At 35.6% G+C, this 23,033-nt stretch overlaps 1 protein-coding gene across 1 annotated transcript in view; it reads right to left on the bottom strand.

The window, feature by feature from the left end:
- Positions 1-3,423: 3,423 nt before the first annotated feature.
- The window catches only part of LOC126469846 (zinc finger protein castor homolog 1), a 106,728-nt gene continuing 87,118 nt past the window's right edge, over positions 3,424-23,033 (bottom strand). Inside the window, exons 20-22 of the mRNA XM_050097142.1 lie at positions 21,071-21,344; positions 20,227-20,450; positions 3,424-7,843 (exon numbers count right to left, since the gene is read on the bottom strand). Coding sequence (XP_049953099.1) covers positions 7,572-7,843; positions 20,227-20,450; positions 21,071-21,344 — 770 coding nt within the window. The 3' untranslated portion in view covers positions 3,424-7,571. The remainder of the gene's footprint in view (positions 7,844-20,226; positions 20,451-21,070; positions 21,345-23,033) is intronic.

Genomic DNA, 23,033 nt, shown 5'->3' with positions numbered 1-23,033 from the left:
CTCTTTTTCATAAATTCTTTTCTTGGTATTACCAGTCTGCAGTTTATATTCATTCTACATTCACAATCATAAGGTTTTTGCTGCTCAGATACAAAAACATCTACTACCTGTAGTGTCTTATTTCCTAATCTAATTCCCTCAGCATAACCTCATTTATAACTGCTGTTTGGTTTGTGTACAAATTTTAGATAATCTTTCACTTTCAGTATTTTATCTCTGCTACCTTCAGAGTTTCCAAGAGCATAGTCCAGTCAATACTGTCAAAAGCTTTCTCTATATCTACAAATGCTGTAAATGGAGGTTTGCCTTTCTCCATCCCATCTTCTAAGACAGTACATAGGGGCAGTAATTGCCCTGTGGGCTCCTCCTTTAGAACCCAAACTGATCTTCCCCAAGGTCACCCTTTACCAGTTTTTCCATTATTCTGAATATTAGTAACTGGAAAAGTAGATTAAAAGTTTCACACATATAAAACTCTGAAGAACTTGCACATAATATGACATCTGAAACAATTTTAAACCGTAAATACACTGAGACATGAAAAGCTCAGTATTAAATTACGTCGTATATTCTAGCACAGTTCCAATTGCCATAATTTGATACACAGCACATGACAGATTCCTATTTCCTAAACATCAACAGCCACTGACATCCTGTGATCGCCTTCAAGTTCAAATAGTGGACAGCGATAAAGAAACATTATCAACACAAATGATAATGATCTACCTCAAAAATAAATTGCATTGTAAATGCTATGGATTTGAACATAATTGCTGATGTCACCTAAATAAAATGTTTGGCTTCTAATCTCATTACTGATCTCTATTCATCAAATTACGCATATCTTGTCAATACCAACATGATTTTTCAGTAATTTCACTTTCCATCTGTGTTTGACTCTGTTCAGGTCAATAAATCTAAGATAGTCTTGATTCAACAATCACCTTTAGTACGGCAACAATTAATCACAATCTACAATTCACATTCAATTAAGCCACTTACATAGTTTCAGGGAGTGTGAATGAATGGATAAATTAAGAAATGTATGGGAATTTTGTATAACTCATTCATTAAGCTTCAACATTTTGAGAAATTATTAGTGGCTTGACATTAATGGATAACTGAAGAGTTCAAGTAGACAGCTGAACCTGTGAAGCATTCATGTAGAAATATGTTATTGCTAAACCAATAATAGTATACACTTTAACAATGTTTTCATCGGGGCCTAGCTGGGTCCTTATGTCATTTTCTTTCATTGTCAAAACTGAGTTAACATTTCTGCTCCCAATACATCACAGAGCATTAAGGTAAAGTAACAGAGGGGAGGGGGTAGGGAATGAGATGTGTGTGTGTGTGTGTGTGTGTGTGTGTGTGTGTGTGTGGAGAGAGAGAGAGAGAGTGTGTATGGCGTAGACACTTTTCATATATAAATTAAACTAAAAGGGAAAACAGGGATTAGATTTAGACAAGTACTTTAACGAAAATACCACAGAGAACAGTAATGAGGAAAGCGCCAGTTTAAAAGTGTAATAACATTATGTAAAAACAAAGTCCCCAGTACATTATTTGTATGATGAAAATAATTTGTGCTGTACTTTCGCAACTAGGTCTCACATTGTGTCGACTTGGGTGTGAATGTGTACACAGGATTGTGTGTTTTGTAACATTGTAGCTGAGAAATGTTTACATGTATGACATATTCGCGTTATATACCTATGTGCAAAAAACATTTCTGTCATTAGTATATGCAAGTTTTAAGATGTGTTTTTAACATTGCAATTGAGGAATAGGAAACTAAGGTGAATTTAAAACTAAATTCAGTTCTTCATTGCCTATTGTATTTGGTAATTTTTAAACTTAGTGAATTATACATTTGACCATGCATCCTTTTACTGACAGATATAAATAAAATACTCACTTCTTAGAAAAAAAATCACAGACTACATGAAACTAAGGATATTAATGTAAGTTCCATTCTTCATATATTCTCATCATGAATACATACACAAAAATACATTACATTCAGTATACATTTTTATTACAAAATGATATAACTGCTGGAATTATTCATAGTAAAACTATGGATGTGTGATATATGCACTTCTCTCTTTTTCTCTGACACACACACACACACACACACACACACACACACACACACACACACACACATGCAGAGTATTCTGGAAAGTTTCGAGATGTGAAACACAAATCTAATGGATGAACCTACAAGTAGCTGCAGTTTATGAATTTTGTAATCTCAAATACTGTCACAAATATCATTAATGTGCCTATTCTTAGGCACGCAGAACCAATAAAAAAGAAAAAATGTGTATAGATAACAGTGGCAACTTCTCCCCTAATGGTTGTTTCTCACAGCTTTTATTGGATGGGAAAAAATATGTATTAAATATTCTGCAAAAATTATGTACAGTTAAAACTCATGTAAAACAGATGTTAATAATACATAATATTTGGGCACTGTAGAAAAACAGAAGAAAAAACATTATACTCATTAACAAATAGAAATTTCAGAGTTTAGGCCCATAAGAACAGTTAATTTACAAGTCTGAAACTGTAAAACATATTAAATGTAATGACCATGGTACTTACAGTGTGAAATGTATATAATATTGCTGACTCAACTACGTGGTCTCTCAGTGTAAAACTTGGTTGAAATCATTAGATTGTTGAAATCAGTACATAGCACAAAGTATCAACAGACAGAAGGTACTGAGTGGTACTGCCAGGGCAAGAAGAATTAAATATGTAAATAAGATTATTTAGAAACTGTCATACATTTTTCTCTGAAGATTTTCACTAATATTTTTAGTGTTACATGGTCACAGAAAATGCCACAATGAACTGTCTCACACATTTAATGCAAAGAAGAGACAAACAAATAACAATTAAAAACTTAACAGCACAATGTTATACCTGTCCATATCAATCAGTTAAGCCACCAAATCACAAAGAAAGAAGTTGCTGTAACTCTTAGCAAATGATAATGGCAGAGCTCAATACAATCTATTAAGTTTTTGGTAACAAAATAATTCATCAGGAAGAGTTATAAATGTACGACAGCTATTGAAACGTATTTTCAATAAAAAATTAAGTCATTGAGCAATAGTTAGCAGCAAAAGAAAGACTTTATAGTGTGTTCTACAATGGAGTAGTTGTATGTAATAGAAGATGTCTTGAAGTAATCATCTCAAAGAATGAAATTTGCATCAATTAGTCTTTTAAAAAGGTACAGAACTGCATATAATGATTGAATGTAATGGTATAGGTCATCTCTATATAGAATTTAAAAGAAATTCTATCATTTATCTTATATTTCAAGGAAATTATTATTAAATACTGCTTAGGTTTTACCAAATTGTGATGGAAGTTTTACAGTAATGATAATGGGGTGGGGGGGGGGGGGGGGGGGGGGGGACCAGAGTTATTGGCACTGTAGGGAAAGACAATAAGTACCAGCTACAAAAAAATTCAGTTTTTTTTCTAAAGTGCATTATCAACACAAGTGCTTCGAGTTACAGCAGAATTAAATCTGAAGACACTGATCAATACCTTTACAAAAGTGAGACATTGTTAATGATAGTAAGAAATTCATATCTTTTTCCTTTCTTCACTTTACTTTAGAACATTTTTAAACTCTCTTCGACAATTCCCAGAACATGTTGTGAAATAAAAACTATCTTGCAACTAAAACAGAATGACTCTGCCAATATATTGGTTAGATCACTCACTAAAAACGAATGATCTAATTGAAAAATGTGATGCAATAGTCTTCAAATAAATAAAAATACGAAATAAGAAAGAGGAATGACAATGATGCAGCAAGACTTTCCTCCTTTAAAATAAGAAATGGATATTGCTGGAGATGAAATAGCAGGTCTCAGATATCACTGTAATACATATCATTGGAAAATTGGAAAAGATTTCTCATTGCATAGTGTGGCTGTATACAAAAGAAAATGATGAAAAGAAAAAGTAAAATTTGAGGAAATTTGGATTAATACACATAGTTAATGCCATTTTACCTAGGATAAGAGAAACCAAAAATTAATGCACAGTTATATGTAAATGAAAACAATGGCTCAACGTCATTTTGAACACTTAACTGCACATGCTCTCAAGAGTTGTGAGCTATTTTACTGGCTACTGAAGACTACATTTTTCTAATAACTGAGAGCTACTGTTTGTAAGGCCATTTCACTGAGTGAGAAATAATGCTTACAAATGATTCACAGCTATCAAACATGCAGTATGATATGAAAACCTAATGGACACGAATTTTTATTATCTTTTCTCTTTTAGAGATTCTGCCAAATATATGAATTTCATCCAATGCAAGCAGATTAATTGCTGTTCCCCAAAATGTTTTTAGAAAATATAGCATCATGTTCTTATTTTCATGATTATGAATGTGTATGTAAATCACATGAAGCATAACTGCCGTTATTGGCTTACATACATGTGAATCTCACAGGAGCAAGATTTATTTCAATTGACAGTGCACAAACGTTTGAAAATTATACAGACAACCTTTTCTTTTTCAGTTGAATCATGCAGTACTGAATAATGCAACGAGATAATTGTTTTCCTGATGGTGATGTATTTAAAGTCATTAAGTTCCTCTTTCATATTATACTACACACGTTCCAAATACAGTCTGAAAGTCATGAGGGTACTTTTCCCTCAGCTTCAACAGCATTCCCTAATTTAAAATTTTTAACTTAATTTTGATTTCTAAAATTTAAATAATTTAAAAAGAGTGATGTAAACTGAAAGGACTTGATTAATGCTGAAGATGTGTGTATTGCACTTCTGCAGATACAGTGACAAATGATGTATGATTGAAACTCCAGAATACTTCTGTACATATTCTCTAAAATACAGGTAATTAAATAAAAGATTATAAAATAGGATTAAATAATCAAACAAAAATATTAATGTTTTGACTTTCAAACAAAACCATGTTTGGAAAATAAAGAGGAAAGAATAACAATTAAGCCAATCTCTGTGGTAAAGAAGATAAACATTTTTTTCCTTACACAGAATGAAATACTTAAAATATCTTTGTACAACAGACACTTTCTTTTTTAAGAATAATCATTTGGTTTTTCTCACATTTCAAATTATTACTTACATATTATCCATACCTATTCTTATTTCCTACATGCAGCCACAATTATTATAAAACAAACATAGTAGATACAGTGCAGACTAGGCATTTTATGAGTAACTGATGGAAACTCTGCACATCAATGTTGTATTTATATGGCACAGGTAAAAAAAATCTCATTTCCCAAAACACAATTATTATGGGCAAAATCAAAATATGGCTGATATTAGAAGGAAACATTTATGTTGGAATGCATCTACATTGAAGACTTAAGTTCACATGTTTTTCTTAATACTTGAGATTATAAATGTTGGTCAATTTTGACAGCCAATATGGAAAAAGGCACACAGTTAACGCTTGTTGTAAATGTTTACTGTGGTAAATTTCCAATGTAACTTCTTGTTTTATAAATCAACTCACTTTTTTAACAGATATAGATTTCAGATAAAATTCCTCTCATATTTCTGAAACAACCATTGTCAATGTGCTTATAGCCTATGTTGATTCCGATTCTAAATAGCTATATATATTTTGTTATTGATCAGCAGTAACCATGACTGCAATTTAACAGCCAATCAGGTATCACACACATGACAAGTCTCAAATTTTTATTCATGACCTCATGAAATTAAGCACTGCCTGAACATTTGTATGCTGGCGGGCCCCAAAAAATTAAAAAAAACATCTCTAATTTTTAATTTCAGACACTCTGAGTGCCAAACTATAAAAACGTTAAACAAATACTGTCTTCAAAACTGTATCTATCATCTATACATATAATACTAGAAAAATTATATCATATTTTGATAAAAGATTTTAAGGCACTAAAATTTGTGAATCAATATTTTTTCTTTCACTTTCACATTAATGCATATCTGAAAGAGAAAATTGGACTATAAAATTTAGAGTAAAACATCTATAAAACAGTTTTTGTACTATTAGATTTATCTTAGAAAATTTTTAATTCCAGTCAATATATTATTGTTATATTTTTGGAAGGTTGGCCAGCATTTTTAAAATGTGATCTCATATAATTTATCCATGCCACAGTATAAATGTTGTATGTTTACTTACAAGAATTTCTTTATGGAATAATCACATTTACCTATTCACAATACATATTCACATCTGAGCAACAAAAATATGACTAACATATGTGTACAATTACTGTATAATAAACATATTACATCTGGAATACGAGATTAATACATGGAACAAATATAAGCACTACAGAAGAGGGCCTGGAAAAGGGGGCATCTCGAATCTTGTAAGGCACAACTGCTACCTACCCAAAAACTCTACCAAACTAGATACAGTTTTGTTATATCTCAACACGTCTTTTCTAAAGGCACAAATTATTTATTAATACACTGTCATAATAATGTGTATATCATAATTATGTACCTAAATATAAGGCAAATACCACTTCAAATGAAATAACTGCTAATAATACTACATAATGGAAAATGAATTTGTTGTCTTTACAAAGTATTTCTGATCCCTAGATATACATAAATGAGCAATAATGCTCATTTTTACTATGACTAAACCATTCATTTATCAGTGGATTCAATTTCTTATTCACATTCTGTTGCCTTTTCCTGGTGTCTTTTATTTAATACAGACTTATACACAATACACTTAAGATGTATACACCTATAAGTGGTGCTGTAGGAAAGCTTGTAAGCCATTTTCTTGTAACTCATGTCTCTGTTTTGGCATCAAAGCCACATTCATATCATAAATATTAATTGTACACTTTAGTTTGTGCTACACAAATGTTTGATTACAACACAGTCTCATTTCAAAAAAATAAATGTCTTAGAGCTATGATATGACTTCTGCTTATGAACTTAACACATCACAATAACTCATTCACTCATATCTCTCTCAACATGAAATATATACACTTGCAATGAATGCAGTAGATTTTCATAAATAATTAACAATCACTTTGATTTAATGCTTTCTGATATCCAGTCACACAAGTACTGTTACAATGGTAATGTCTTGGTGTTATCAAATATATAAATAAACATTACAAACTTAAAAATGTTTAGCACTGTATTTCATTATATACAAAAATCATTATGTTTCTCATGTTCAAACATAGAACAGTAATACTGGAGTCTTTTTGAAGCCACAGACAAAAAGGTAGTGGCTGTGACAGTACACATTACACAAAGTAAGTTGCCTTAAAACTCACTTGTAGTAATCACACTTATTGTGAATATATCCCCTTTTGACTGGGATTTTATTCCTCACTGTAAATACTTACAGTATTTGAGTATATCAATCATATTTCCATTTATGATATATTGTATTTTTATAAATCACTAATTACACTTTCTCTTCCTTTAATAACATCACTGCCATGAATTGAGTATCCTGTTCTACCAGGATGGGCATACACTACAAAAATCATTAGAACTGTGTCACTATATCATTCCATGTGTCGGTATTTGTGGGCAGACATCTGCGACAATCCAAGAACAGCATACTGGCAACTCAGACAGTGATAGTGGGTTTGCTTTCCTGAATGTGCACATGATTCTATGCTGCACGGCTGCGAAGGGGTAAATTTCTCAAAGCCAGCTGCCATAATAGAGTCAAGTTTCTGGTGCTGACGTCTATGGGCCACTACTTTATTTGTGTCAGTACATACAAATTCACATTTCAGGCAATGAAAGTGTGATGCCTTATTCTGCATTGCACCTGCAAATGAAGAAGATGCTCAGAGTCAATTTAACTTTCGAGGAAGTACAAAAGATTATGTCACTAAACACAAACAGTTACTTTCCACACCTTAAATGTTGTTATTATTGCATGAGACAGAATATTACTCAAATTCTAACATTAGCAGCAATGAGCCATCTAAAATTTATATATTAAGATGAAAAATGGAGAAAGTGCCCAGCGTTTAGATTTAGAAGAGAGAAAGAGCAATGTAACAACCCCATCAGAAGAATAAGAATCTTGTAGGTGAAGCAACATCCTTAAACCCTTGAGGTATGGAACACATCAATTGATTCTTTACTTATACTACTCCAAAATGTACATTGTTTGTAGTAAGTTCTCAAAGAAGGCAACAGTTCCTCAATCTCTTCATCCCTTATAACATGAATAGAAATGAACATGTGGTCACCACAAATGAAACAACATGTGACCAGATATTTTTTGATAAGCAGTGGTAGATATATGAAATTGAGATTACAGGTAAGGTCCTTCTGATTAAACCTCTATAAAACTGATATAAGGGACATATCACTGAAGAACATCAAGTTTACACAGAAATACAAATATACAAGACCTGTCACACAAAACAATACGAGAAATTTTTACCACTGCTGGAACAAGTAAACTGGAATATGGAGGGCTGCACTGATGTAAATGAGAACTCTTCTATAATTATAAATTTTCTTCTGACACACCCACACTTTAAACAAGAAAGGGGAAGGAACAAGCCATCAACACATAATATAGGTTGCTCAGGATATACAACAATCATCAAATTCTATAATGATACTTAATAATATAGTGTTCAAAAATGAATAGTTAAAATAATATGACAAAGATTACAGGCACAATACAATTGCAGGAAAGGAAAGGATGGGAAAAGAGTGACCTCACTGTACAATGTATACATCTATGTTTATACTCTTCAAGCCACTGAGAAGTGGATAGCAGAGGGTACATCCCATTGTACCAGTTATTAGGGTTTTAGTCTGTTGCATTCACATGTGGAACATCAGAAGATTGATTACTGAAAGGCCTCTGTGCACACTATAATTAGTCTTATCTTATCTTTGTGATCCCTACAGATAAATGTTTATATGTGATAAAGACTGCCTTTTAAATGCCATATATAAAAAAATAAATAAATAAATTTAGGGGGTTGTAGTGTATTCTTCGATTTTTCACTTACAGCTGATTGTAGAAACTTTCTAAGTAGGTTTTTGTGGGATAGTTTTGTCTATCTTCAAGCATCTGCCAGTTCAATATCCCATTAAGCCTATTTGATAGACGTCACACACACTTGCAATATTCCAGGATAGGTTGCACTAGTGTTTTGTATGCAGTCTCCTTTGTAGATTGATTGCATTTCCTAGCATTCTACCAATGAACCACATGCTGCCACCTGCTTAACCTATGACTGAGACATGATCACACCATTTCATATCCCTACTAACTGTTACACTCGGATAGTTGTATGAGTTGAGCAATTCCACCTATGACGCACTGAAATTATATTTATAGTACAGAACTTTTTTTTTCATTTTGTTAAGTGCACAGTTTTAAATTTCTGTGATTATGTAGATTTTCCTAGAGTAACAAACATTGTTACTCTTCACAAGTATGCAGCCAGATTCCATCGTCTTGATGACACAACATTTTAATAGTCCAACTGGTTGCCATTTTCAGGTGAGACTGCAGGTGCACAATGAAGTTGTAACTGAGGCAACATCAGATATGGTAGCTCCTTTATACCCCAGCAACAGGCTGCTGTGCATGCATGAGAAGTGGAAGTTCTGCCCTCTGCAAAGTGAAGAAATCAAGCACCGCCGGTGGCAGAAACTAACACAAGCAATGAATAGCAAATTCAGATGCAGTCGGTTGAAAATCAAACTGGTGTTGTTTTATATCTAATAAAATAGGATTCCACTCTATTAATAATGTCATAATTGGACAAAACTAGACACCTTTGTGGATCAATCAAAAATTATTTGGGGTTAACAAATCCTGGAGTATATAAAATTTCCTGTCATTAGAGAAAAGCTTATGTTTTACAGAATATTCATATGGTTCATGACTCATATGTGGAACTTCCCTATCACACACGTTTGCTCCAGCCAGAGAAATCTGCCGTTTCTGAGCATTGTCTCAATGAAGAGCATAATATGTCGTTTAAAGAGGTGCAAAATATTTCTCTGGCTTCTTATTACTGGGGTTGTGTACTTCAGGAATCCATCGAAATACTTTTAGATATACAACAACAACAATCTGATTTTTGACTGACTGCATCTTAATTTGCTATGCACTTCTTTGCTTCACAGAGGGTAGCACTTCCGCTTCTTGTGCACACACAGTGGCCTGTTTCCAGGGTATAAAGCAGCTTCCATAATCTGATGTTACCTCAGCTGCAGCATGGTTGTGCACCTGCGATCTCACCTGAAGATGGAGACTAGTTGGACCATCAAAATATCATGTCGCCAAGGAAATGAAATCCAGCTGCATACTCATGAAGAGCAACAATGCAATGAGCTCTTTATTTTCAAAATGTAATGACTGCTATCTATAGGATCTCTCAAATTGATTCCATATTTCTATATTTCCAGAATGCTTTTGACACTGTTCCTCACAAGAGACTGCTAAACAAATTGCATTATATGGCATATCATTTCAGTTGTGCATCTGGATTCATTATTTCCCATCAGGAAAGTCACAATACATAGTAACAGATGGAAAGTCATTGAGTAAAACACAAGTGATATCTGGCATTCCCCAAGGAAGTATTATAAGCCCTCTGTTCCTAATTTATATAAATGATTTAGGAGACTGTCTGAGCAGCCCTTTAAGATTGTTTGTATATGATGCTATCATTTACCATCTAATAACATAATCAGATGACTAAAGCCAATTACAGAACAACTTAGATACAAAATCTGTATGGCGCAAAAAGTGGCTTGACTCTAGTTAAGGAAAAATGTGAGACCATTCACATGATTATTAAAAGAAACCCATTAAATTTCAGTTACACAACAAATCTCATAAATCTGAAGGCTGTCAATTCTACTAAATATCTAGGAATTACAATTATTGGAATGATCACACACATAATGTAGTGAGGAAGGCAAACCAAATACTGTGTTTTATTGGCAGAATACTTAAGACAATGCAACAGGTACAGCTGTGTAGCATGGGATCCTTACCTGATAGGACCGACAGAGAACATTGAAAAAGTCCAAAGGAGGGCAGCTTTTTTGTGCTATTGTGAAAAGGGGCGTAGGGGGTCACATACATGATAAGTGAGTTGATGTGGCAATCATTAAAACAATGGAATTTGTCATTGCAGTGAGATCTTTTCACAACATTTCCCTCACCAACTTTTGCCTATGAATGCAAAAATATTTTATTGGCATCAATGTACACAGAGAAATATGATCATTATAATAAAATAAGAGAAATCAGAACTTGTACAGTAAGATTTAAGAGTTTCATTTTTCCCATACATTGTTAGAGAATAGAAAAGTAGAGAAATAGTCTGTAGCACCCTCTGCCAGGCACTTGTGTGTGAACTACAGATTAGTCATGTAGATGTAGATGTGCATAACTATTCAGTAGTAAACAGATGTTTGTGATTTACAGTTACTGTAAAATAATAATGAATACAGTGTGTCACACTAGTTTTCTCTTTTAACTGGAGTTTATAATGTTTTATTTATCATAAATTAACACTATTGTCGAATTTGTTAGTGACCACAACCTCAAAAATTTTCAGAGGAACAGTAAATTTTATACAAAGTTTTTGTGCTGTCATAACAGATACTGCATTTGGGGTGTTAATCATTACAGTTCTGAAAGGCTACTGGTAATACCTGTAGCATATTAGACCCCTAAATTGAAAAAGATTCAATAAGGTTAGCTTAAAGTTATTTGTTTGCTGTTACACAAAATATTGCACTGGCCACAATGCAGCCCTGCTATATGTGCTGTTTTTGGGCTCTGGACGAGCTAGTTGTTGTTCATAAGCAGCTGGAATTTGAACTGACTACTGGCACACAATTCAAAGCTGCTGTGAATGGGTGTACTGGTAGTGTTACTAAGAGGTCATGTAGCAGAAACAGCCAAGGCACTTCAAGTATTAGCCTCTCCTGTGAATATTGTATCTTCTACATGAAGTCCAGGATGTATCATTACTCATCCACTTGATTGTGAGTGGCATGTCAGTGTTAGGTCTAGATGCCCTGTACAGCAGAGACACGGACCTGGGAGAACTCATGATGTTACCCCGATCCCCCTAACTAGCAAGTTTGAGTTGCTGTCTTAAACTAAAATTGAAATTGTGGCAGTGAGACTCACTTCACCTATTGGGAAATGTGCTGTGTCGTGTCAATGGGAGACAAATGCAAAGGGGCAGGGGTCTATTAATCATCTGCAATTCTAATGTACAGTGAATAATGGTACCCATAATGGAAATAGCAGCAACATATGGACTCAGTGTGTATGCCTAGTGGTCTCATTCAACATGCCGAACAGGCTATTCCAGCAGTCATAAAGGGAACAGAGTGGAGCCCACTGCAGATTGTAGCATACGTTGGAACACATGATGCCGTCATCTGGACTCCAAAGTCAACTTCTGTTATTCCAGCAACTGGCAGAGAAGGTTGAGAAAACCAGGCTTGAATCTACAGTACTGACCACAAAAGAGATTGTTGCTCCCTTGTTCTGAGTCAAGTGAAAGGGCACAAGTTTTGTTTTATTGGCACAATGTATGCTGTGTAATTACATTATGTACAGAATATAGACTGCAGTGTCTGTTCATTTGCCAATGAATTACTTCATTTATATCTATTTACTATCCTTCTTTCTGATCTGGGGTTTGGACTGGAACTGACAAAGTTAAAAATAGCTTTTCATATTGTCTTTTCTATTTTTGCATTTCTTGCTTTTTTTAAAAAATAGTTTGTTCAGAAGTGTCAATTCATTTGAACTGTCAGGTTTGGTTCCCAATGATTAGTAAAGCTTCTCTGCATGATAGGTCTTGAAATAGGGAACAACACATAACGGTACTTTGCAAGTTTTGTATTGGTATCCAGTTTTGTGGTGCACTTTCTGTTTCATAGAAAACAAAAACAGCATATTTTTATTTAAATGTTCATTCACAATACCATTCTCAAATGCCTCCCTATAAACTCTAGACAATTCCTTTACCAGCTTTTCTCCATTCTGCTGCATATTCTTCTACAACATCCCTCAAAAGAGATAGGCCAAACACTACAAGTGCCATTTCTGCACAGTAACTGACCAGTGAGGAGCATGAGCATTTAAAATGCACAAATCCAGAACATGAAAAAATATTTCTTATATCATTTCATAGTCTTACGTGCTGATCTTCGTGAGTACAGCACCTTGCCACAACAGTCAACTGTACCCATATTCAAGTTGTAATCTACAATACATTGGAGTTAACTGATTTTTTCACCAGTATTTCTGTAAGTCCTATCTGTTTCAACCATTTGTGTAGTGTTTCATGAGGTCACCACTCACACTTCTCATTTATCATACAACTTGATAGGAAATAATTTTTTCAGCTAACTTTAACTTTGTTTCTCCTTGTTCCAGTTTCCTTAGCTGTTTTTGGCATGCTGCAACTATTCTTACGAACAGTGCCACATGCAGCTATTCCATGGTTGGCAAGCCCGAGGAAAAGGCCTGGTCTGGCATACCAATTGTCCACATACAGATTATGTCCCTGTTCTACATACGGTCTCAACAGTGCACATTATGCACCACTTTTTCCTAAACAGTCAAACACAAGTTCTGATGTAGTGCCTGTATATACAATGAAAATAAAATGTCATTATTCTGAATATACTTCACTTGGATCAAATGACTTGCTTAAAAGATCATTGAGCCTTGGTTAAAAGATCATTGAGCTTTGAACTACAAGGGACTATCACTACTACAAAGCTTCTGATGTGGTCTAATGTACTGTGGAACATCGTATGGTCTCTGTTGACAATATTCCTAATTTTATACAAACTGTCACCTGTAGTACTCACAGCATTGCCACCAATGTGTAACATTCTCAATAGTAAAATAAAACAGTCTCAGCACATTATTTCACTGAAAACTGGAGTGTGTAAAAGTATATCTCTGGACCAACTTTTAACTTGAGCCATTAGAAGACAAATAGCAATAAAAGTTCCTAGTAGCTTTCCACTTTGATGGTTGAGAATCCACAGATTTTGAAGTATTTGCCCCGGTGTACACATAAAATTGATTCATTTCATCTGCTACAAACTGAAACATGTTTTCTTAAAGAAATATTGTAAAAAAATGACTGAATGCTTTAACTAGTTAACATTTGTGCTCTGAAGCTAACTCATCAAACATATGTTTAATGGCTGGAAATTGGTTTGGTTCTAAGGAAAATTTTCAGCATGGTATGCTCTTTTCTGAAGTGTTTCACTATCGCTTTCTGAATCTTCATATTCCGAATATCTTCCAACTGCATCTTTCGTAGGACTGTCAAACTAGTGTGCTGTACCAGCTGATGCACAGGGCTGAGAACTACTACTTTGTGTTTCCCTTGAAGACTCATCACTGCTACCGACACAAGAATATTGAAACTCGCTGTCACTTCTAATGAGTATCTCCAGGATTGTTCTATCTGTGTAACCACAGTAAGGAGACATTTCTGTCATTGAAGAGAAGAATGCGAAAGTAATACTGATGAAAACACACAAAGCAAAGTCAAAATCAGCAATAATGTAAACAGCAGCAGACACAGACACACACTTGAACTATGCAGACAGAACTCTGGAGAGCTCTGGAAGAACAATGTGGAAATTCAGCTCTGTGTGACAACATATCTAGAGAGACCACACTTGAACTCATCTGTAGCAGTGAGATGGCTGGCAGAATTGGGCACATAAACATATCAACAGCACTTCAAGAAAACCCAGAGGTCTTGCTCAAACTTGTCCACAGCAACTTGGGAGTGGCAGAGTATGATGAGTTAACACGTTGACAGCAGTCAAAGGATTAAAAGATATATATTTCTTGCCAATGAGTATAATTGTGTCACTTTACTGAGGGTCCACCTGCAGTGAGGATGAGAAATTCAGCTGCTGTATAGGCTATTGACACTCCTTCCACAACACAACTTCAACAATGACTCTCTACTACATGAGCAACAATTTCACTGACCCAAAAATCTTCACACTCTGACCTCAATAATTGAACTTTGTACCTACATGTGACCTGTGTCAGTTCACCATGAACAACTTTGAGTACGGGATTGTTGATCCCTTACATATTGTAATACAGAAATTATATTGCAAGCACATTACTCATTCACACATAGTTTACTGACATATGCAACTGTGTTCTGGAGTAATATAAACATGTTAGAACAATCAAAAAAGCTCCAGGAGAAATCTGTGTGACTCATAATAAAGATTGGTCAAACAGAATCAGCTTGGAAAATTTTTAACTTAAAATCGTGACACTTTAGCATAAGGATAGCGTTGTTTCACTGAAGTCCCTTGTTGTTGTTTATGTTGTTGTGGTCTTCAGTCCAGAGACTGGTTTGATGCAACTCTGCGGGCTACTCTATCCTGCTGCAAGCTTCTTCATCTCCAAGTAACTACTGCAACCTACATCCTTCTGAATCTGCTTGGTGTATTCATCTATTTTTACCCTCCACACTTCCTCCAACACTAAATTGGTGATCCCTTGATGCCTCAAATGTGTCCTGCCAACTGATTCCTTCTAATCAAGTTGTGCCACAAACTTCTCTTCTCCCCATTTCTATACAGTACCTCCTCAGTATTTACGTAAACTACCCATCTAATATTCAGTGTTCTTCTGTAGCATCACATTTCAAAAGCTTCTATTCTTTTCTTGTCCAAATTATTTATCATCCATGTTTCTCTTCCATTTATGGCTACACTCCATACAAATCCTTTCCGAAAAGACTTCCTGACACTTAAATCTATTCTCGATGTTACCAAATTTCTCTTCTTCCAAAACACTTTCCTTGCCATAGCCAATCTACATTCTATATCCTCTCTACTTTGACTATCATCAGTTATTTTGCTGCCCAAATAGAAACTCATCTACTACTGCAAGTGTCTCATTTCCTAATGTGATTCCCTCAGCAACACCTGGTTTAATTCAACTACATTCCATTATCCTCATTTTGCTTTTGTTGATGTTCAACTAATCTCCTCCTTTCAAGACACTGTCCATTCCATTCCGCTGCTCTTCTAGGTCCTTTGCTGTCTGGCAGAATTACAATGTCATCAGCTAACCTCAAAGTTTTTATTTCTTCTCCATGGATTTTAATTCCTATTCCTTATTTTACTTTTATTTCCTGTGCCTTGTACAGGAATTTAAAAAAAGGTATGGCACTTTCAGGAAATATTCGTTATACAAAGAAGAAGAAAATATGTTGTATGGACATGGGTCCGGAAACACTTTATTTCCATGTTAAGAGCTCAGTTTATACAATTCTTCAACTCATTAATCATGGGAAACACACACGAAAAAAAGCATCAGCCCTGTATGAAACACTTTCCTAAATTAAAGGTTCAAAACGCCCTCTGTTAGCAAAGATACATGCGTCAACTGACTCTCACATTGAATCCCTTACACACTGATCTATCACTGAAGAATTATGTATTGTTTCACAGCCTTCCACAATATGAACATGAAGACACAGTGCATCATGTACCTGGATTCCACATACAAGAGCTTTCAAATGCCCCACATATAAAAGTCTAGTGTGTTTTGGGCCAGAGAGCATGGAAGCCAAGGAACTGATAGACCTCTACCTATCCAACTTAGCAGGCTATGAACATCAACACTGAAATGAGTAGCAGATCCACTGTGCATGAAGTACACGTTTTGTTGCACTTGTAAAGACACATGTTCTTGCAGAATTTGCAGAATATTCTAAGAAGACATGGCAAGTTTCTCTGTTGAGCTTGGGTGGAAGAACATGAGGTCCAAACAAACAATCACCAACAATGTCAGTCCAAATGATCTTTGTTGATGGAATGACTGCACAACTTTGTGAGGATTCTCAACAGCTTAGACTGTGTAAATTTACGATCTGATCATGATGAAATGAAGCCTCATTCATGAACAGCACATTTGCACTAAAGGTAGGATTGACACGGTGTTGAATGAACCATTTGCAGAAGTGTACTCATGCAGGGAAATAGTAGGCTTAAATATCTCATGCTCCCTAAGACAACAATCAGTTACTTCAAACATCCTCTTGTTGGGGCACCATGATCTGGAAATCTTTCCTGATACAAACATTGAGTGTCATGGTCATTACCATCTGCTAATCTGTAAGAAAATGGGCATCTGTCAACTCTGCATTTGAGTACATTTCCATTGCACTGTACTGGAAACCAAACCACAATGAACAATAGAAGATTGATACTAGATGCTTGCACAGTCCATGATGAACACTAAACTGTTGACGCTACGTGTTCGATGCTAGTAGAGCAATGAGGTGAGTCACTTGTCAACACAAGCAGTGAAGTGAGTCACATGTCAATATTACCTTCATTTCATTTGAACAACAAACACTGGAGGTGAACACGAGGATTACAACTTACTGCAAACTCCACTTAAACATAAAGAAGAGGGTATTTTGAACATTTTGTGTAGGAAAATGTTTGATGTAGTGCCGGAAAATTCCATTTCTCTGTGTTTCCCATCATTAATGTGATTATGAAAAGAACTACAAAATGGGCTCTAAGATGGAAATAAAATTTTTCTGGGCCCAGGTCTATATTACACATTTTCTACCTCCATGTGTGAGGAATGTTTCCTGAAACATGGCAATATCTTTTTGTTACACCCTGTATAAAACACACCCTTTAAACAATGCTTTGGCCTAAAAAATCAAACAAATAGGACAGTTTTGTGCATTGAGAAAAGAATTAAAGAATTTACTGATAGAAAATAGTTACTACAGAACTGATAAATGTATAAATAATCAGTATTGAGTGAAAGGCAGTCTCTGTAATACCTATTCATTTAAAAAATTCTATGCCGAACATTCCTAACAAAATTAAATGATTCCTAACTTCATGTTTCATGATACACTTTGTAAAATCTTGACTAATTTTATTCAGTTTCATTATGTTCAGTATCCCATTGCTGGTGGCACAATGATTCTACCAAGCACCAGAAAATAATCTCAACTCCTGCACTTGGCCTCAGACCAGATGGAGTATCTCCACAAATCATGTATGACGTATGATGGTAATGTGTAGTGACTAGTATAGTGGCAGGCAATCACATTCTATTCATAGGCATCATTGTATGTAAGGTTATAATGTACACATTGTTAACCTTTCTCAGACACTACTGTCTTTACTCCCCTGACTATTATCCCAACTTGCAACACATTCATTTCTGCAACAAATAACAACAGTCTTTACCCATCTTCTATGCCTCTATCTAGGAAACACTTCTATTTCCTCATCACACAATTGATTAACATCCTTGTATACATGTTCTAGCACTACTTACGAACATTCTAAAAACACACATACACATCCAGTCTTCATAACAGTGCCAACTGAAATTTAAAGCAACTAGAAAATCCTCAATATGCCTTTATAACAGGTGCAGTTAGGAAACTAATATTCTTAGGTTGCAAAACACACTGAAGTGCCAAAGAAAATGGTATTGGATGTGTATTCCAATACAAAGATATGTAAACTGCCAGAATACGGCACTGCAATCGGCAACACATATATAACAAGACAACAAGTGTCTGGCACAGTTGTTAGGTCAGTTACTGCTACAATGGCAGGTTATCAAGATTTCAGTAAGTTTGAACAGGGTGTTATAGTTGGCACATGAGCATTGGGACACAGCATCTCTGAGGTAGAGATGAAGTGGGGATTTTCCCGTATGACAATTTCACAAGAGTATCGAGAATATCAGGAATCCAGTGAAGCATCAAATCCCCTACATCGCTGTGGCAAGAAAAAGATCCTGCAAGAATGGGACCAATGATGACTGAAGAGAATTGTTCAACTTGGCAGAAGTGCAACTCTTCCACAAATTGCTGCAGATTTCAATGCTGAGCTATCAACAAGTGTCAGCATGTGAACCATTGAAAGGAACATCATCGATATGGGCTTTTGGAGCCGAAGGCCCACTCGTGTACCCTTGATGACTGCATGACGCAAAGCTTTATGCCTCGTCTGGGCCCATCGACATCAATATTGGACTGTTGATGATAGGACCCAGTCGGACAAGTCTCATTTCAAACTGAATCAAGCAGATGGACATGTATGGGTATGAAGACAACCTCATGAATCCATCGACACTGCATGTCAGCAGGAGACTGTTCAAGCTGGTGGAGGCTCTGTAATGGTGTGGGGTGTGTGCAGTTGGAGTGATATGGGACCCCTGATAGTCTAGATATGACTCTAACTGGTGACACATATGTAAGCATCCTGTCTGATCACCTGCAACCATTCATGTCCATTGGGCAATTCCAGCAGGACAATGCGATGCCCCACACATCCAGAATTGCTACAGAGTGGCTCTAGGAACACTCTTCTGAGTTTAACACTTCCACTGACCACCACTCCCCAGACATGAACATTACTGAGCATATCTGCGATTCCTTGCAACATACTTTTCAGAAGTGATCTCCACCCCCTCGTACTCTTACGGATTTATAGACAGCCCTTCAGGATTCATGGTGTCAATTCCCTTCAGCACTACTTCAGACATCAGTCAAGCCCATGCCACATTGTGTTGCAGCACTTCTGCATGCTCACAGGGACTCTACACAATATTAGGCAGGTGTACCAGTTTCTTTGGCTCTTCAGTGTATATCTCAGTTGCCATTGATACTATTTCTTTGAATTCAAACCACAGCTGGTCTACACTTACAAAGACAGGTGGGAAGGAGTGGAAACTGTCTCTTAGAAAAGCATCAAGCGAATTTTTATCTGCTTTTTAAATAGATGTCTTTGCATTTATTGTTGGTGGGTTTGGACGTTGCAGTATTCAGTCTTCCTACTACTGCCTTGTGGTCACTAAACTCTGTCATGATGCTTCCTATTTGCTCAGGATTATTTGTTGCTAAGAGGTCAAGTATGTTCTCACAACCAATTACACTTTGAGTGGGCTCCTGAAGTAACTGTTAAAAAGTAATGTTTTGAGAAAGCATTCAGTGCAGTTTCAGACTATGTTTTATACCCACTGCCGGATTTAAAAATCTATTACTGCCAACATATGGAGGGTAGATTGAAGTCACTACCAACTTCAGTGTACATATCACACAGACATAAAAATGCACCATAGTATTCTTATGCATTACATACCAAGTGTTGATGTATATACACACTCTTGCCTCCCACAAGCCACATTCGCCCGGAACTGTTGAAAATCTCCCCCCATTAGTGTGTCCAGGCGCTCATGCCTCGCTGTGTGTTGCACAAAGCGTGTCTTGTCACAAAAACTGTAGCCACAGTCTGATCTCATGCAGTGGAAATGGGTCTGGTGTTCTCGGTAGCCACAGTGGGGGTATTTACAGTCTTCGTTAAACCTGTAAATGAATGAAATAATTATAAGTGTTGCTCAGAGTGGATATTTCTCTTTGTGTTCTTACCATTTTAACACATATTTATATAAAGTATGCTAACCAGTGTTGTTTTCTTTATCATACACTAATTAATAAATCACAAAATACATATTCCAGTGGTGATTTAAGTACATTCGGAAATATGGGTAGTGGGGATGCACTTTCTTGAAGAATGTTTTCCCCTTGGTGACAGATAAATTAAAATAATGCTAATAAGTTCACCATAGAAATGTTGTTCCACTGTTTCTACAATTTCAGAGGCTGATACTTTGGTCACACAGGAAACAAACAGCTGTGAAATTAAATGATCTCCACTGGTCAAACAAATATATGGGGCATTTTGTACTTCCACAAACAAATATTGCCCTTAATTAACTAAAAGTATATCAAACTATAGAATGGGGCACACATGAATTTGAAATTGAAGACTGAATGATATTTTTTTCTCTACAGATGGTGACAAAAATTACATAGATGTATCTAAAATATGAGATTACTCACTAGACTGATGAATTCAAGGAAGGTGAGTGCAAATATAATTTTTGCTAATTTTACAAGTTTTAGAGATTAATATGTTGACATACCTGAATCTGACATAGCCATCTGGGACAGGTTCATCCTTAAGTATACGCATAGTGTTCTGAACACGTGCCTTCTTCGCCTCTGGACTCATGTCGAGAGGTGTGTGCCCTCCAGGACCAATGTGTGGTGACATAGAACGCTTGATGCCAGCAGCAGCTGCCAGTGCCATAGCCTGCTCAGATTCTGCAACCATTGGATGGTGTTCTAGCAACCCGTTGGGATGATGATGTGGGTGTAGCCCAGGAGGAGGCGGGACAGGAGCAGCAAACATTAAACCTGTTAAACACAATCACTTTTTGTGAATTATGTAGTGACTTATTCCATAACCAAGTACCTGTGGTTCACATGGTTTCTCATAATCTTATGAATTAAAATTATACAGCCGAAAGGGCTGAGAAAAATTCTTGTAGCATTCTAACTGAAACATCAACAAATTGGGCATTAATTTGTTTCCACAATTTGCAGCTGTTACATTTTAAATTGTATACATAATAAGCCATAGTCAATTCACTGTCAAGCTCAATTTTTAACAATGAACTAACACTAAAAGTAACAAAAATAATATGTATGGAAATATTTCCATATTTTCTTGAAGATATATTGTAAGAGACCTGTTTTAAACTGTGTCACATTTCGTTCATCTAGTCCTACAAACTTCAATAAAAAAGGACAGTAGATTTTCATTATCTCTCTTTTCAGACTTTTCTATTAGTTCAGCCTTAACATCCTTCACATCTTGAAATGTTACAGAGATAAAATCTCATGTTTGTAACACTGAAGATGTGCAGGCATTGAAGTAAATCAGTCTGCTTACACTCATTCTGGAGAAAAACTTACAAAATTATGAAAAAACTGGACCCTAAAGCAAGAGATGATTCTAAATGTAGTCAGATTGTATGCATTGCACAGAGCTCTTACAACATTACTGACAGCATGGCAAAATAAACACTGAAGGTGATAAACAGTATGAATGAATACACGATTTCATTTTTAGGCCTTATTTTAAAATTTATCTTAATCCAGATAATATTGCATTACGTTCAAATGTTCTTTTTCTGACCTGTGTTCACTTCCATAAAAACAACAGGTGTCTCACTCATGACTAGTGTATTACTCATAGCTGCTTGTCCAGTATACAAAGGGATTTCTCTAAGCTAAAAGCTCTCACATATATGCCAAACATATATTGCAATGCAAATATGAGTAGCTGCTTTTAGAGGATAATGATGCCTAACCTACTAAAGTGGACACTACAATTTTCCCCCATAATGCAGGTCAAGAAATCTGCATCCAACATTGTTACAAAATGGACAGAGCTGCTGATTCAATCCTTCTAGCTGATTCCAAATCAAGTCCTGTCCTGGCAACAATCCTACAAACTGAAAGCTGTGCTTATCAGGATACCCTCAGGACCCTAGTAGATGCATCACTACTGCTGATATGAACCACTTCTTGCAGCAGGCTGGCAGAACCTCTACCACATCCCAGATGAGGTCCCAGCAATCACTGCACGTGCACACTCGATTTCCTTCTTAATCTAGCTGATGTTTACATGAGGGACTCAATGTTCCAAAATGTTGCTATCATGAACATGCAATCCCTCCTTTGAACTCAGAACTAATTAATAGTGTTAAGTAATGGGAGACAATAATTCCAGGTTAGGCAGGCTGAACTAATGCACTCTACTAAAATCTGGTGGGCAGTATGAACACTCATAAAAGATACAATCAAATAAAGAAATTAAAAAGTGCTGCTGAGCACAGACAAAATGGAAACACAGTTCACATAATCATGTAACATAATTACAAATTAAATGCTCTGTACAAAATAATTTCTACAGCTGCTGATTACTCCTCGCTGCTCAAGAGCTCAACACTACAGTAGATATAAGGGCCTTTTATTCAGTTGTTTTCAATTACATTAATAGCAATCAGGAGAGATTATATGAGATGACATCTAATGTAT

This window comes from Schistocerca serialis, chromosome 3, assembly GCF_023864345.2.
Source record: "Schistocerca serialis cubense isolate TAMUIC-IGC-003099 chromosome 3, iqSchSeri2.2, whole genome shotgun sequence".
Lineage (NCBI taxonomy): Eukaryota > Metazoa > Arthropoda > Insecta > Orthoptera > Acrididae > Schistocerca > Schistocerca serialis.
This window is presented reverse-complemented; position numbering and strand designations above follow the sequence as displayed.